The sequence below is a fragment of the Polyodon spathula genome, chromosome 10 (genome assembly GCF_017654505.1).
Source record: "Polyodon spathula isolate WHYD16114869_AA chromosome 10, ASM1765450v1, whole genome shotgun sequence".
Taxonomy (NCBI): domain Eukaryota; kingdom Metazoa; phylum Chordata; class Actinopteri; order Acipenseriformes; family Polyodontidae; genus Polyodon; species Polyodon spathula.
The window spans coordinates 42,662,507-42,678,135 of NC_054543.1; the positions used below are offsets into that span (position 1 = coordinate 42,662,507).

The following is a 15,629-nucleotide window of genomic DNA, read 5'->3' on the forward strand; positions in this document are numbered from 1 at the left end:
TGCCAGGAGGAGTTCTTGGTGCGCTCCAACCAGTCCTACATGAGAGCCAAGGTCTTCGAGACGGAGCACGGAGTCTGTCAGCAGTGCAATCTCCACGCCCAGGAACTCTACCAGCGCATCAGAGACGCTCCCAGAGCCAGCAGGAAGGAGATCCTGGAGAACACCTGGATGTCACAGCTGTCTCTCAATCAGGTAACATTCCGCTGCGTTGTCTTTTTATTTCAAATCGGATACAAATCTTGCACTTTTTCTCAATTGCCAAAACAGAAACCACTACAATAGGGCAAATGCTCATTCTGTAACATATGCAGATGTGTTTTTATTTTATTATTATTATTATTATTATTATTATTATTATTGGTTTTCTTTTGATGTAATATAATATGTAAAAAAATAAAATAAATATTGTTTGTGCCCACAGAGCCAGCACAGGTACATCTCAATAGTGCAATACAAATACAAACAAGAGACATTTACTAAGATAGAAATAATAATGCAAATGCTTTTAAAAAGATATATATATATATATTGCAGTATAGGTGCTATAAGATCTTTATATAAAAAAAAAAAAAAAAAAAACTTTATCAAAATTGTGTAACGATGAATCTGCTGGTTAATCAACTAATGCCCATAAATTTTGAATAAAAAATTTGAATCAAGTGACAGCCCTAATTTCAGTATATACTCTGGTGTATACATGTTTTTTTTTTTTGTTTTTTTTTTTTACTTTATAGTTAAGTCTTTACGATGTTCAAACATTATTTGCTTATTTAGGGTTTCTTTGCTTAGAAAATACTAACCAGGGCTGTGAATATACATCATGATGTTATAGAAATAGTGAGTGTGTATGTAGATGTGGTTTAAATGCTGACACCTGTACAGCATTTAAACGTCCATAAAAATTTACCAAAAGTACATCCCTAATCAAAATGCATTGAATAAGCAGGGGACGGTCCATTGAACACCTTCCAAATATAAAGATGATGTTTGTCTCATGTACTGGAGTCCTTATTTTGATGTTATATTTCTCAAAATGTAATTGAATGATTCTTAAAATAATCCCTGAACTTTCCCTTTTGATTTAATGTCACCCACCAGACAAGTGCTTTATTTTCTATTGTCAATGTCTTCAATATGCTAGCCTTACAATACTTGTACTTAGTTTACTGAGAAGTGTGGTGTATTAAGTCATGGGGAGGCATCTATTTCTTCGAAAAACAGGAGCGAATTCTCAAAAGAGATTTAAAAAAAATATTGACGATTTCTTCACAAAGCCTCCTGGATTTGTGCTTGTAAATGATAAATGCTGTTCATGTGGATGCCTTTGAACTGCTTACAGTGTGTCAACAAAGGGAAAAAGAATACAGGCCCACAGGAGCCCAAATTGATTTTTATATACCACAGCTAAAGCAGCGGGTTACATAGTATTGTTTGCCATTTCTGAAAAGCAGACGCAACACCACACAAATCAATGTACTGCACCAGTTAGATTTGGGATAATAACTTTCCCAATAGGGGAAATGGCCAATGGAATGGATCTTAAGTACTAGTGGCATGGGGAATTGGAGCTATCTGGTTAGTTTAGTGTATCAGAAGGTTACAGTTCCCTTGGGCTTACTGTAGAAACTTAGCGATTATTGATCAGATCACAATTCAATTTAGCAGTTGCACAGGTAATTCACTGTGGGTGTTTTACAATAGCACCACAAGTTTTTACCTGCGCCTCTTCACTAATTATGGTAAAGACCTTTACTATATGAGTAGGGATTGATTTTTGTTGTCAGCACATCCCTTGGGTGTATGGTTTAAAATGGCAAGAAACCCCAAATGGTTATCTTCAAATTTCAGATTGCCAGCATTAAGTCTAAAATGGCTTTAGTTGTTTTCCATTCCTTTTTGAGATATATTATGTCTGTCTAATTTTATTCTCTCCATACCTTTGTTGCAAAAAAATACACAAGTTTTTAAACATTTCTGATACAAGTAAGAAAACCTGTACCATACAATATTACTAAATGTGTTGCAGCATTAAAATAAAATTGCATTCACCTGTAAAGTATTAAATAATAAGCATTAGTTTTAATTGGGAACATATCTCATTATTAAGCAAAAAAGTTATTGCACTCACTGTTCATAATGTAAAAATGTCTTTTCAAGTAATTGTATGTGTCCCTGTAAGTGATAACATTTATAAAACAAAGTAAGGATTGTCCAAATTAAATCATGGTATTTTATTTAGCATTGATTAGGTATAGTACAAGGTTTTGGACATTTATTTGGCAGATGCCTTTATCCAAGGCGAATTACAGGGCAGTGCAGGGTTATAGTGCAAGTTCAATACTTAAATACAATATAGTTTAGTGTAAGAGCAATGTATACGACTAAAGTACAACATGAAATAACATTCAACAAGTTAGGATGCCATTCATTGCAAATAAATATACTGTATAACAATAACATGTTCTATTTAACCAACTGTCTCATAAAGAAGGGAAAGCCGAGTTAACATGCTGTGTCTGCATTCTTCTTTCAGCTGAATGAAATGATCAGGAACCCAACCGAAGGCTTGTTCTGGCAGGTAGACCATATCAGACCAGTGTATGGTGGGGGAGGGCAGTGCTCCCTGGACAACCTGCAGACACTGTGTACTGTCTGCCACAAGGAGGTCAGTAGCTAAGATTACTGTGTAGCCTACTTTACATTACAATCGTGATTGGAGAAGCTGCTTTTGCAAAATTGCACTTCTGAGCAATGAAAGTAAAAGCCTATAATAGATGTTTTGTAATTATTATTATTTTTTTTTTAAATATAGAGAACTGCAACACAAGCAAAAGAACGAAGCCAAATGAAGAAAACTACAGCTGCATCTAAATTAGCATCAGATATAAGCAGGTTCTTTGTTAAGAAATGAAAGTTAATGGAATTATAGAAAAACTACTAAATGACCTGGTTATATGTTTTAACATGTGTAACGCATGTTTCATACAAAGGGTGTTATTTTTTAATAATTATACAAAATGTAATATTCTCAATTTTAATTGTATGATCGTTATTAAGCAAGTCATTGGTGATGGTTTCTTTTTAATTTGGAGGTGTCATATGTTCGATTTACCACGTCTAAAATGTGAAGGTTCAAAATAAACCCTCATAAGCTGTGTAATATAGTAAGACAAGACAGACAGCCCTGTTAAACCTGTTGGCAATAGACTTGCTGAGAGAGATTTGAAACCAATTCAACTGAAACCTAATAAAAAAAAGAAATGATGTAGTCTTTCATGGTAAAGGCCCGCATCTTTTTTTTATTTTGTATTACTTGGAGCTAATATTGTCAAAACCAGTTTTTTACTGAATAATAAATGTTCATTTGAATATGCTAATGTTAAATAAATTGATGTGTGTTTTACATCAGCGAGTGTTTTTGCACATTTTCGTCCGACTGGGGCCAATCTGTTTCCCTGGTTTACGAATGGGGCTAATTGAAAGGCAAGATGATTGTTTTACTGCCTCTTACCATCTAGACTGCTAACATTTCCAGTAAGTAGCTTTGTGAAAGTGTTTTATAATACCATTATGTGATTTGGTAACCAAGTAATGTATAGAAAATGCCCTTATTAAGTGTTCTAAATGTAAGTTGAAACTCAGATTCCTCAGGAAAGAAAATTGTCTGTCTTCAATCAGTATGGTAGTGTAGTTATTTTTAACAGCTTAGTGACTGTGGTTTAATGTTCAAGATGAACACTCAACACAAAATAAAAAGACTGCATTTGTCTAAAAGGGCTTATTATTTTGAGATCAAAGGAGTGCGTGGATGAGCGTTACTATGGAGACAGATATGCAAGATTCGCTGTGTACCTTAAAATAACTTGCCAAGTTTTCTGTTTATAGTACCACTGCAGTGAATTTAAAATAAGGAGTGATGCTTTTGCAATTAAAATACATTACACTCCAATACTAACCTAGATTGAATTACTGTACAATATAAATGTTATTTTAGTGCCCATCGTGTAAGTAATTCTTCACCTTTTCAAAATATCTTTTAATTACCTTTGTTAACTTTATGCGCAGTGCCACCTGGTGGGAAAATATTACATTTAATGTACTGATATAGTTGGTTAATTATTAAAAATTATACCATTGGGCTCCCGAGTAGCGCATCCAGTAAAGGCGCTCTGCCTGGAGTGCAGGATTCGCCCTATAGCCTGGAATCGAACCTGTGCTCTCCAGGCTATGTCACAACCGACTGTGACCGGGGGTTCACAGGGAGCGGTGCACAATTGGCCGAGCACCGCTCGGGTAGGGAGGGCTTAGGTCGGCAGGGGAATCCATGGCTCACTACGCATCAGCGACCCCTGTGGTTCTGCAACGGATCTGCCAGATCTGTGTTGTCCTCCAGCACTATACGTCATATTAAGGACAAAGTCACAGTAACTGGCTGACAATAACAGGAAGAATCCAGATATGGAGCAGAGGACTACTGGGACATCTTGGTGCAGTAGTCTAGCCAGAGGTGACTTCAAGTACATTAGCAAAAATATCATATGGGGAAGAGAGCATAGGTATTAGCCTTGCTGAAAGTCAACTTTCCTTGTGGTATATTTGAAGAATTCTAAACAGATTTATGTGGAGACCTAATTTACACTACTGAATTAGATGCAAGAAACATCCTGTTATTGCCAAGATTTATGATAACTTCTTAGGGTTAACCAACACGTGTGTCAGTAACAGGCATCCCCTGCCATGGCTGTAAATTCAGATTACAGTGAGATTAATATGATGAAATGACTGTACCAACAGAATAGCATAGAATAAGATTTAACAATGAAATGTTTAATCACAATTCTTATATGCAAAAATGTGAGTGTTACACCTCCATATATACCCAGAATCTGATACTTGAATAACGTATGCTAAATAATGTGAATACTCAATTTCATAACAAGCAGTTTTCTATATTTATGCAAAAATATAAGATTTCATTCCCAGCAGGGGATAATTAAGATGTTGCTTAAGGTCACCTCCCTCTTTTTCTAATCTGCCTTATTCAGATATCAGCAGAAACATTAATGAGCACACCAAGTTTCCATCACAATTTCATTACAGAAACATTGACTTGTACTCAGTAGGGAGAAGGAATGCTTTTATTTTCCTATTAAAAAGTATCTTTAAAATACCCATATATCAATGCTAAACACTTATTTGTCAAACATTTAATTAGCAAAACAGTTTTTTGTTGACAGATACACATTTGGCTAGTCCCACATTTGTAATTTACGTTGTCAGCTTTATCTGGCACTAATATATATATATATATATATATATATATATATATATATATATATATCACATGGTTATTAAATAGAATACTCAGCAATTTTACAATTAATAGCACTTTACATAACAGGTTTTATAAACTTTACTGATATCATGCCACTTGTTCTACAGTATATCTTCACATGGAGGGGATATACGTATACAATGTATAATCTGTGTAAGTTCATTGCACTTTCACCCATTTTAAGTTATAACAACATGCATGCATTTGTGACATTAAATAATAGTACTACTGGCATTTGCATACACCAAAAAACTTAAATAGCTATCTTCCAAAAATTATGCATCGGAACAAATAGCCATAAACGAATATATATATATATATATATATATATATATATATATATATATATATATATATATATATATAAAAAACATATATATTAAAAAACAGTGTCTCACCAAAGCATCAGCTACTGTACGTTATGAAATTTACCTTATTAATTTAGTACTCGTGTAACACATGGGTTCTACGTGAGTTTACAGTCTACAGTTTTCAAAGCTGACAGTGAAAGGATTTTGTTAACCCTCAAGCTGAGAGTTGCACCACCAAAATAATTAAACTCCCCCCTCCCCCCTTCCCCCCCCCAAGGTCCCAAGTTTTAGAATTTGGGAGAATCACCATCAACACTCAATGCCAAGGGGGAGGGTGGAGGGGGGAGGGGGGAGGCGATTCAGAAAAACGAAGTATCAGATGAAAATGCCCCTGCCAGTCTGAAATCTTCTTTCATTAGCACACAGAACATGCGCTGAGGGAGTGGTTTAGAGTACGGAGCAGGTCGGGGCACTGCGGTCCGCAGAATTATTTCGCGGCCAGCTGGAGGAGGAAAATCCGAAACGGCTCCTAGGTTCTGCCTCCGTTCCTCCTGAGAGCCAGACTTCACAGACTCCTCATCCATGAGGGTCATCAAGGCAGCCTTTAAAAACAATTCAACACTAATGACTAAGCAGGAGAGCTGCCCCTGTGAAAACGCTTACACAAGAATGCCACACAAATTATTGTATGAAATTAGTTTAGTTCTTTCTCAACCAGCAAAACAACACATTTAGTAAAAAGAGTGATTCCAAAGTAAATGATGATGAGAGTTAAGAGCCAGAACATGTAGATGCTTAAAGGTTCAGTGTGTCAAACAAACAAGAGATATCAAAACAGTAATTAAACAATAATTCCATCCAAAAATAATTAATTATCAAAACTGCTTCCAACTTTATATTTTATTTTGTTACATTTTTGGCAAAATATACCATAAACAAGGTTGCTAGTTTTGCAAGATCAGGTTTGTTATGACTTTTTTCTATTTGCGATTTCACTTTTATCTTTAGAAATATATTTGCATACTTTGATTTTTTTTTTTTTTACTGTGGACCAAAATGCAAGCTAAATTTGCATCCCTTCTAAGAGCCACTTCCAGCGCAGTATTTATATATTTTAAAAAAAGCTATACGTCTTTACAATTATTAGGACGGAAAACTGGTGAAAAAAAATCTAGCTCTCACAATTAAACAATTCTTCAAATTTTAAAAAGGTCCTAATGAAAGAAATGTAATGAATCTTACAACAAAAAGAAACACACCACCACACAGTATACATAATAGAAGAACAAAAAGCCCATTTTAACAAAGTGAACCTTTAGACACCAGTGGTCAGTCAGCTGAAGGTGAAGTCAAAGAACAAGCTTTAGATAATTCAATACCCTTAACTCCCAAATGTCAACTAGACCCTAGCGTGCCCTACATTGCAATTCACCTTCACTCAACAGTTTCTAATTGCCCTTGTCCTACATGGCATTTGTTTCCGTTTCAAACTCCCTGCCCTACACTGTACCCAGCAGCATCTACAAGCGACACACTAGGATGTGAAGATGAGGAGTGAGGAGGGAGAAAGGCTGGTTGTTACCTCATCAGTAGATTCAGCCAGCTTGAAGAGGGTGAGAGATAAGCAGCGTTAGGAGAGAAAGACGACGATGAAAGAAAGAACCAAAAAATAAAAAATAAAACGTTGGGAGATGATTATAAAGGGCAGGACAGAGGTTTAAAAAAATATATCTACATAACCTTTATTTCCTGTTACCAAATACATGACCCCCCTTTCTTATACCATTTTCACACAAAAATGCAGATACTGTGTCATCTCTGAAACGTTTTAACGAGTGTGTAAAACACCCTTTCACACAGCATGAAAATACGCAATTTATGCCGTTGTAATACCGTCATAGCCCTTTCACACAGCCTGTCAATCAACAGATTATTCTCATAGCAACAACAGACTGTTCTCGAGCAATCTGAAACACTGGCAAGACCTAACACATGCACGCAGTGCTTCATTTGTAAAGAAAGGTTCTGGGGCGCAAGCAATGACAACAATACCAACCCTAAGAAGTGCATATTCAAAATCATAACACGTTTATTTGAGAGTATTGTACTTACTTGTGTTAGACATTTACAGTCACGTATTCTACATCATATACAAAGTACAGAAATTAATTAAAGGCAACCGCAGGACAAAAAATTAAAAAAGCCTATATACATGTTTTGTTACGGTTTTGCATTTAAATGGTTTAAAAAACAAAACAAATGAAAAGGCATTCATAGGCTCTCCAGAAGGAAGACATTGATGAAAAAACGCACCCCAACACTGGTTTGACCCATGGTCTGCACTATTATCAGCGATGTGTATGCAACAGAAGCAGCTGGTAGATTACAAAAACAATTAAACTTTGGCTAGGTAGTTGTTAACTTAGTTAATTGAAAAAGGCAAGAGAACCAGATTGTTACAAATTTAATTGTTTTGGTTTAATATAATGTAGCAGGCTAATGTTCATATTGAAGTAGGCTACAATTTATTTTTTAGTCATTAAAAACTTGCTCTTGTTCTTTGTTCAAATTAATGTTGAGCTTTCATATTGTGTTGTGTAGTACTCATCTAATCAAACCAAGTAATGTAAGAAGTTACTTGTATCGTTCATTACGTTTTTCAAATCAAGCAAGCTTATTTGTGTATAAAAAAAGACAACAGAGTTGCAGCCAGTGTTTTCTTACTTAAAAGCACTCAAGCTGAAATCGTAATTTAAAGTAGGCTACAAAAGTGGCAGGAGACTGTCTCTCTCTAGCACGCACACAAAAACTTGCAGACTTAATGTGACTGTGTTGAGATTTTAAAAAGAAAGCATTTTATGAGATTTATGAGATTTTTAACTATAGGTACCGGCGCTATGACTCTGCAAGCCCAGAGGTTCCGGGCTGTGCCCCAGCACAAATTATGCACTCCAAGCACGCTGCCCCTTACCTACTTACGCTATAGTGACGTGGCATGTTGACTTTGAAACCACACCCACTACAGCGCTTCAGTGGTGGTATAGGCCTTTCACACAGGCAGTTATAATGGTTCAGTGCCGTCTTTGAACTACCTCGCGAGTATATGACGAGTCTGTGGCGATATAGGCAATTCACACAGACCTATAAGCCTCTTCAGTGGCGGTTCTGAACCATCATAATTCCTCTGTGTGAAAGCACCTTTACTCTAATAATATGTTCACATGGCAATTAAATGAATTACAAGATACCCTAACAAAGACTAAAACAACAAAATGGGGCAAAGCAATCCAACTGCATGTTTTCTTATGTACTTTTCCAAGCTATCTTTAAAGTTGGTTTAAAAGAATTATATTTTCAAACTAAAAGAACAAGGGTACTGTTTTTAGATCACATCATACTGATGAGTCACTCTTTATTACTTGACAGGCTGCTTCACTGTGGGAGCAGGAGAAAGGAACGTTTTTAAGGCACGCTGCAAAGAGAACACGTAGCAAGGAGATTGCAGCCAGTAGGGGAAAAGCATATCTAATGAGTGCACACACACAAAAAGTGAAATTTAAATATGTTTTTACCCTCTGAGCAGTGACAAATAAATTGTGAATAATGCTTCCAGCTGGGCCTCTTCCTGCTCCAACCACTGACACCTCTGGTTCCTCCAGCAAAGAATTCACAAACCTAGCAATAAAGAGATAGAGTCAGACCTCTATGGCATCTGAAAGGATTGTCCTTTTATTGCAATCCACACAGACTCACTGCTTGGCCCCTGGTGTCTCAGTAAAACAACAACATGGTGGAGTAGGCCTGACAGCATTATTAATTGAAGTGGCATTGAGAATGAATTTGGATTCCCAGCTCTATCACCGTTAAAGCAATATTTCACCTTGATCTGTAATGGGAACTATTATTATTATTATTATTATTATTATTATTATTATTATATTATTATTATTATTACTACTACTACTACTAACAGGTTATTACAGATTTGCCACAATATCACAGAAAGAGTATTTCTATATTGCTGTTATAGCCATGTGGTTTTTAAAAAAGATTAATTTACTTTTTTCTATATCGGTTTCATCGAAAAAAAGTCCTGTCAAATTATCAGTCTTTTTTTATCTTTTGTATGAACATGACAGTCACACAGAATGATATTTTAATAAGCTCAATCAGCTATAAACAAACCACGTATTATCTATTACATTTTAAATTAGTAGGACATTGTTTTGAATTGTGAATTTAATCAACATGCACTAACAGAAATGACAAATGGGATTTGAACTATTTTGGATTAAGAATTTAACAACAAATGGGAAAATGGATTATTAATAAGTGATTATTCCTGGGTACACTGAATAAGGAACATATTAAATACAGCTTCTTATATTCCTTGTTTGTCCCTGTCTGGATTCTACCAGTTCACAGTCTGCAGTCACTGTTTCCGAGCTCTTGTAATTCCAGTCTGACTCTAGTTACATTTATTTAAAAAAAAAACACTTTTTAAAAATGTTGGCAAGTTGGTGAGATTGAGGGAACGGTTGCAGAAGAGCAGTGCAGTCCCTACAGAGAACAAGAAAGGACTATAAATAATACATTAATCTGCTTTCCAAGTAGAAAATAATTTAAAAAATCTGATTTTATTTTTGGTTTTGTTTTGCTTCCCGAGCCTAAATAATTCAAACGAATAACAAAAATGAACCAATAAATGCAGGATTTAATGTATGCCTGCTTAGTTTCTATGACAATTGCTATATGTATGACAATACCTGACCCAATAAGTCAGGGCTTTAAAACAAAGCAGAAGTGCAGCTATCAAAACATGTAACTCATGGTTCAGTATGTCTAAAAGTAGTCTGATAAAATTACACTTCAAAACTGTATTTGCTTTTCCAGATTCATCATTTTGACCCCAGAAAACTCAAAAGGAATAGATATCACTCAAACAAGTATCCTTACTTTTCCAGATCCTCCTTTTCATCAATGTTTTCACATTTATTGATCCCAAACTTTGCTTTTAGAGACCGTGCCCTGGCAATAATGGTTTCCACAGCCATTATCTGGTTAATAATTTCCTATATGATAAACAGATACAAAAAAGAACTATTAACTTTTTACTAAAGTGATGACAAAATTATCCATCCATCCATCCATTATCATTAACCGCTTAATCCTTTACAGGGTCATGGTAAGCCGGAGCCTAACCCGGCAGACACAGAGCACAAGGCAGGACTACACGCTGGATGGGATGCCAGTCCATCGCAGGGCACCACACACACACACAGAGGGCAATTTAGAATGACAAATCAACCTGAACAGCATGTCTTTGGACTGTGTGAGGAAACCCACGCAGACACAGGGAGAACATGCAAACTCCACATAGGCAGACCCCTAGGCTGGAATCGAACCTAGGACCCAGGCGCTGTGAGGCCACCGTGCCGCCCCTTACAATTAAGTCATTTATACATGGATAGATAGATAGATAGATAGATAGATAGATAGATAGATAGATAGATAACACACAAACTCACCTCCAGTTTCTTATAATCTGGGTTGGGATAACGTAAAATCTTGCTGGCATTAGAGATTATCTGCGAAATTACTTTTCTTACAGAAGCAATATCTTCTGTCGATTCTGTAATGACAGTATATACTTTTGTAAAAAAATGAATAAATAAAAATGCAGTTTACACAAATGTTTATATTCAGTGCAGTACTTGCCTTCCTCTTTCTCTTTGAGAATGGCAGCATGGATAATGCAGGGCAATAAATGTCTTGTGAGGTCAGCAGGTTTCTGAACAGCTAAATAATGCAGAACCTTGATGAAAATGTATGGGAGATTAACATATATGTTAACAGATTGTTTGGAGACTGGACATTAAGTAAATCCCTTATGCTGCCAGAAAAAAAATAGATAACAATGAAATCAGGAGGTGTTGGAAAAAAAAGATACCAAACATGAAGCTGAACAATGAAGTAAACGTATCCCTCCATTTTGATTCCCAAAACAAATGCTATCTTTCAGCTACTTTTAAATGCATCATCAAATTAATCTGCTGCCTTCCCATCTTATTTTACAGGTTATATGATACAATACTGTCACTCACTGCTAAACATATTGGAACATTTAAAAGCAATTCACATTCTACAGCCCCCCATTGATGAACCCAAATTAACAATACAAACAATAATGTCAATTAAGTGCAATTCTGACAATGAAAGTGTAACAATTCACTTAAAAGAACATTGGTATCTCAAAGACAAAAATATCCTAAAACAAAATATATAAAAGGAAGACTCAAGGCTTCTGCTATACATTATAAGACAGCTCTCCAGCAGTTTGTTAACATTCACTTAACACACAGGGCACCTATGTGCAATAAACACAGATCTACTGATAGGTTGTTGATGCCATGGTCACTACTTTAATATTCTCAAATGATATACAGTGTGGTGTGTATATATGTATTTTTAATACATTTACACAAAACACATTTCTTCTTTGAGGTATATTGTATTTTGTTATTTTTTGTTTTTTTGGTAGAGCAACACAACTTTGTAAAATGATACAGGTCAAACAATTAGTCACCATATCATTGCCTAAAACTGCATGTCCCAAAATGTCTTGTCAATTACATAAAGGATCACTCAGGGTGTGTTGGTATAACTAAATAGAAAAGACAGACCATAACTGGCTCAATCCAGCAAAGACATGTCCTGCTGAACATGGGAAAACATCTTAAATCCCACAGCTGTAACAGTCCTTCCTCTCTAAGCAAGGGTCACTACTTGGAAATGGCATCAGAGGACTCCTATGGTGCGGAATAGAAGGGAGTCTATTGGGAAATACAGTGGCCTTTTACAGTTTCCTTTATCCAACATTACTATTAGTGCAGTGCAGCGACCTACCTTTTCCGCCTCTCTGGTGTCATCGAAAAGCCTCTTTTGCCTGCGTGCTGGGGCTGGCTTGGCCGTCTCCCAGGCCTCCGCCCACATGTTTCCAGGTATCTTCATCCTGGCGCTCAGCTCCCCCTTGGTAATTGTATTGCCTTTCTCATCAAGCACCTCCTCCTCAACATAATCCCGGGGAGAGTACCACCTCACAAAGTCTTCCAAACAGCAACCAGGGTTAGCTGCCTAATATGACAAAAACGTAAGAGAATTAAACATTGAAACTGAGTTTATTTCTCTCTCTCTCTCAAGGTTCTGCAAGCATCCCAAAGGACGCTAACAATTAAAAACCAAATGCCAGATTATGCCTCGGTAAGCACAATTATGTGGAGCTGGATACATTTAGTAATTACATTAGGCTAAGGGGGTTATTAATTTGTTTTCACTTCTACACTGGCAGATATTGAAAATGTCACCAAAAATGTGCTTCCACATTTCATTACCTAGTGCAGACAGAACCAATATATTCTTACATATTAATTATATGGTTGAACAAATCAATGATTTAGATAATAAAAGACTGTCATCTTTCATTGCAGAGAAGTAAACGGTATTAAGGGGTCAAACAAAGTTAGTAAAGAGCAGAATAGAAATGAGAAAACATGTTTCACACATTAAACTCAATTCATACTCACTCGATCCAGAAGATTTATATTTAAAATCGGAGGCACTGCTACTCAGTACCTGCAAAATACTTTTAAGTACATAGGAGTATTAAAAGTTGATGGATGGCTTTGGGGACATCAGGAAACAAAATGACCAAGGTGGTGCCCTGATGTAATAGAATTTTCCACATCATGGTTATTGATCTACACGCAGTGTTATACCTTGAAGGACTCCATGTCTGAGAGTAGACAGGCGCTCTGCATTCGAGCCCGCAGATGCGCTCCTTCAGCTGATGTCCCTAATTTAGCCAACACCTCTGACTGTTCTTCTAGCAAATCCTCTGTCATTGGAGCCGGCTCCTGCGGAGACAAAAAGGTCACTCACTGCCTGTAATTAAGCTGCCTGCACCGGATTGGATGGGCTCTCTCTTTCAGGAATATGTCAAAACAGAATGAAAAGGGATGACACCTTAGCTGGCCTCTTCGATCTCCCAACTTTCTCATTTTTAATGAAATCCAAAGGAAACGTCACCTGCCCAGCATCCCTTTACTAGCTTCAATACCTGCACTGACAGCTGCTGCACTTTATCACACTGCTCAAGAGCCAACACAAAAACTCAAGAACCTTCAATCCCTTACTGACCCAAGAACACTCTCCCTGGATAGTGAGGAAAAGACTCCAAGTGTATAAACCATTACTTTATACAGGTTAAAGGCACCATGACTAAAAATAATTAATAAACTTAGCTTTGAAAGATTTAACACACGCAAAAAAAAAAAAAAGAACAATTTAAATTGCAGTATTTATAAAAAGAATAATTTAGGGCTTGAAAGCTGTTTTATATAACAGTAAATTAAATAAATTGAATAAACTTCAAATTAATTATTCACAAAATGTTATTGTTATTATTATTATTATTATTATTATTATTATTATTATTATTATTATTGGCCCATTAACTGAGATGTAGTTTTTTAGAAAATGTACACACACATGTTTATTTGCTAGCTCTGTCACTAACTCAATTGGTCATCTTATTGATTTAGTGCAATAGTATTTTCAAAAAGTGTCTGATAAATCAATCTCACATTGATGTGTTTGTGTAATGCTGTCAATTTAACAGCAGACTGGCATATGGTGATATCAGTAAAACTGGCTTTGACTGGATCAACAATGTATTGCATTTACAAAGGAAAAAAAGAACTGGAAAATAATACCCTAAACACGAAGCTACATCATCATCTGAGCTCTTGAAAGATTAGAAATAGTCCTGCGAGGTACTCAATATAGCATGTTAGCATTACACCAATTCATGTTGTTGAAGGTGAGAATCTTAAGAGTGACTCATTATTATTATTATTATTATTATTATTATTATTATTATTATTATCTTATTGTCAGATACCCTTTTAACTTCTGTTATTTCAATTAGATTGTTTTTGCTGTAAAAATACAGTACTATTGATTATAACAGCATTCATACACAAATATCCTAGTTTTAAAATATTACTATGTCTCATGATGAATTGTAAATTGACACCAAACCTACTTGTGTTACTGGGATATACAGGGGCTCTTGAATGTAGTGCAGCAGGGTCAGTTTCCCATGCGGATGCAGACGGCCTTCAGCTTTAGTCCTTGGTGCGTCTTTGTTTTCTTTTGGAGGTCCCTCCTTCTTTTCATTGTCCTGTGCATTTTCTTTCAGCTCCTCCGTGTCACTGAGGCACTCGAAGAACTCTTCCTCACTGTCACTCCAGGATTCCCAAGACTTCCCCTGGTTGGCCTCTCCTCTCTCTCTCCGGTCCACAATCCCAGAGGAATTCTGTGCGGCCTTCCCATTGTCACTGCCGGACACCTTCCTCTCCCCCGCACTGCCAGCAGAACTGTCCGAAGAGCTCGGCCTCTTCCCATTGTCTCTGGCTTTCTTCCTCTCAATGCAACAGTTTAACATCTGGAAATAAACAGATTGTAGATATTTTGCATGTGTAAACTGGCATATGGTCTCGAGATGGAATCCCAATTGCTTGAGAAGCCACTGGTGTCTATTCATTACCAGTGTTTGTGCCCTGCATTACATAAAAGCACAGTTTAAGCAAGATTATACATTGTGATGAGCTACAGTGGCCTCGAGATACACATTTTGTCACTTGCCTAATCAGTCTGCTAGAACTTGATCTTAGTGTAACATTCCCTAATGATATTTAGTATTTTTGGTGTTCAAGGAAATGGAAAAACATTTTTTCCTCTCTAAAATTTACCCTAAGGGCTAAAGACAATAAATACTTCTGTCAGCCACAATTAAAACTACACAACTTGCTACTGGCAAACGATACTTCAGCAAATGCATAACGTTATTATTTCTTTAGTAGTATATTTTACAATATATTAGGAATTTCTGTCTCATCTATTACAGCAAACATAGAATATGA

The 15,629-nt window shown here is 36.2% G+C and overlaps 2 protein-coding genes across 4 annotated transcripts in view; one reads left to right on the forward strand and one right to left on the reverse strand.

Annotated features, from left to right (window-relative positions):
- zranb3 (zinc finger, RAN-binding domain containing 3) overlaps nt 1-5,309 on the forward strand; it is a 37,412-nt gene extending 32,103 nt beyond the window's left edge. The window contains exons 19-21 of the mRNA XM_041262174.1: nt 1-192; nt 2,534-2,665; nt 2,813-5,309. The exon at nt 1-192 is cut by the window's left edge and continues 199 nt beyond it. Coding sequence (XP_041118108.1) covers nt 1-192; nt 2,534-2,665; nt 2,813-2,911 — 423 coding nt within the window. The 3' untranslated portion in view covers nt 2,912-5,309. The remainder of the gene's footprint in view (nt 193-2,533; nt 2,666-2,812) is intronic.
- Nucleotides 5,310-5,983: 674 nt separating this feature from the next.
- Nucleotides 5,984-15,629, reverse strand: part of LOC121322342 (rab3 GTPase-activating protein catalytic subunit-like) — a 34,211-nt gene continuing 24,565 nt past the window's right edge. The window contains exons 19-27 of one of the 3 annotated variants that reach the window (XM_041262180.1): nt 14,750-15,151; nt 13,422-13,559; nt 12,553-12,780; nt 11,365-11,461; nt 11,175-11,278; nt 10,603-10,718; nt 9,219-9,321; nt 7,229-7,249; nt 5,984-6,248 (exon numbers count right to left, since the gene is read on the reverse strand). In XM_041262180.1, the coding sequence (XP_041118114.1) occupies nt 6,006-6,248; nt 7,229-7,249; nt 9,219-9,321; nt 10,603-10,718; nt 11,175-11,278; nt 11,365-11,461; nt 12,553-12,780; nt 13,422-13,559; nt 14,750-15,151 (1,452 nt within the window). In that variant the 3' untranslated portion in view covers nt 5,984-6,005. Of the gene's footprint in view, nt 6,249-7,228; nt 7,250-9,218; nt 9,322-9,982; nt 10,207-10,602; nt 10,719-11,174; nt 11,279-11,364; nt 11,462-12,552; nt 12,781-13,421; nt 13,560-14,749; nt 15,152-15,629 lie in introns of those variants that run through there. The other 2 variants (XM_041262181.1, XM_041262182.1) reach the window with 2 other exon arrangements.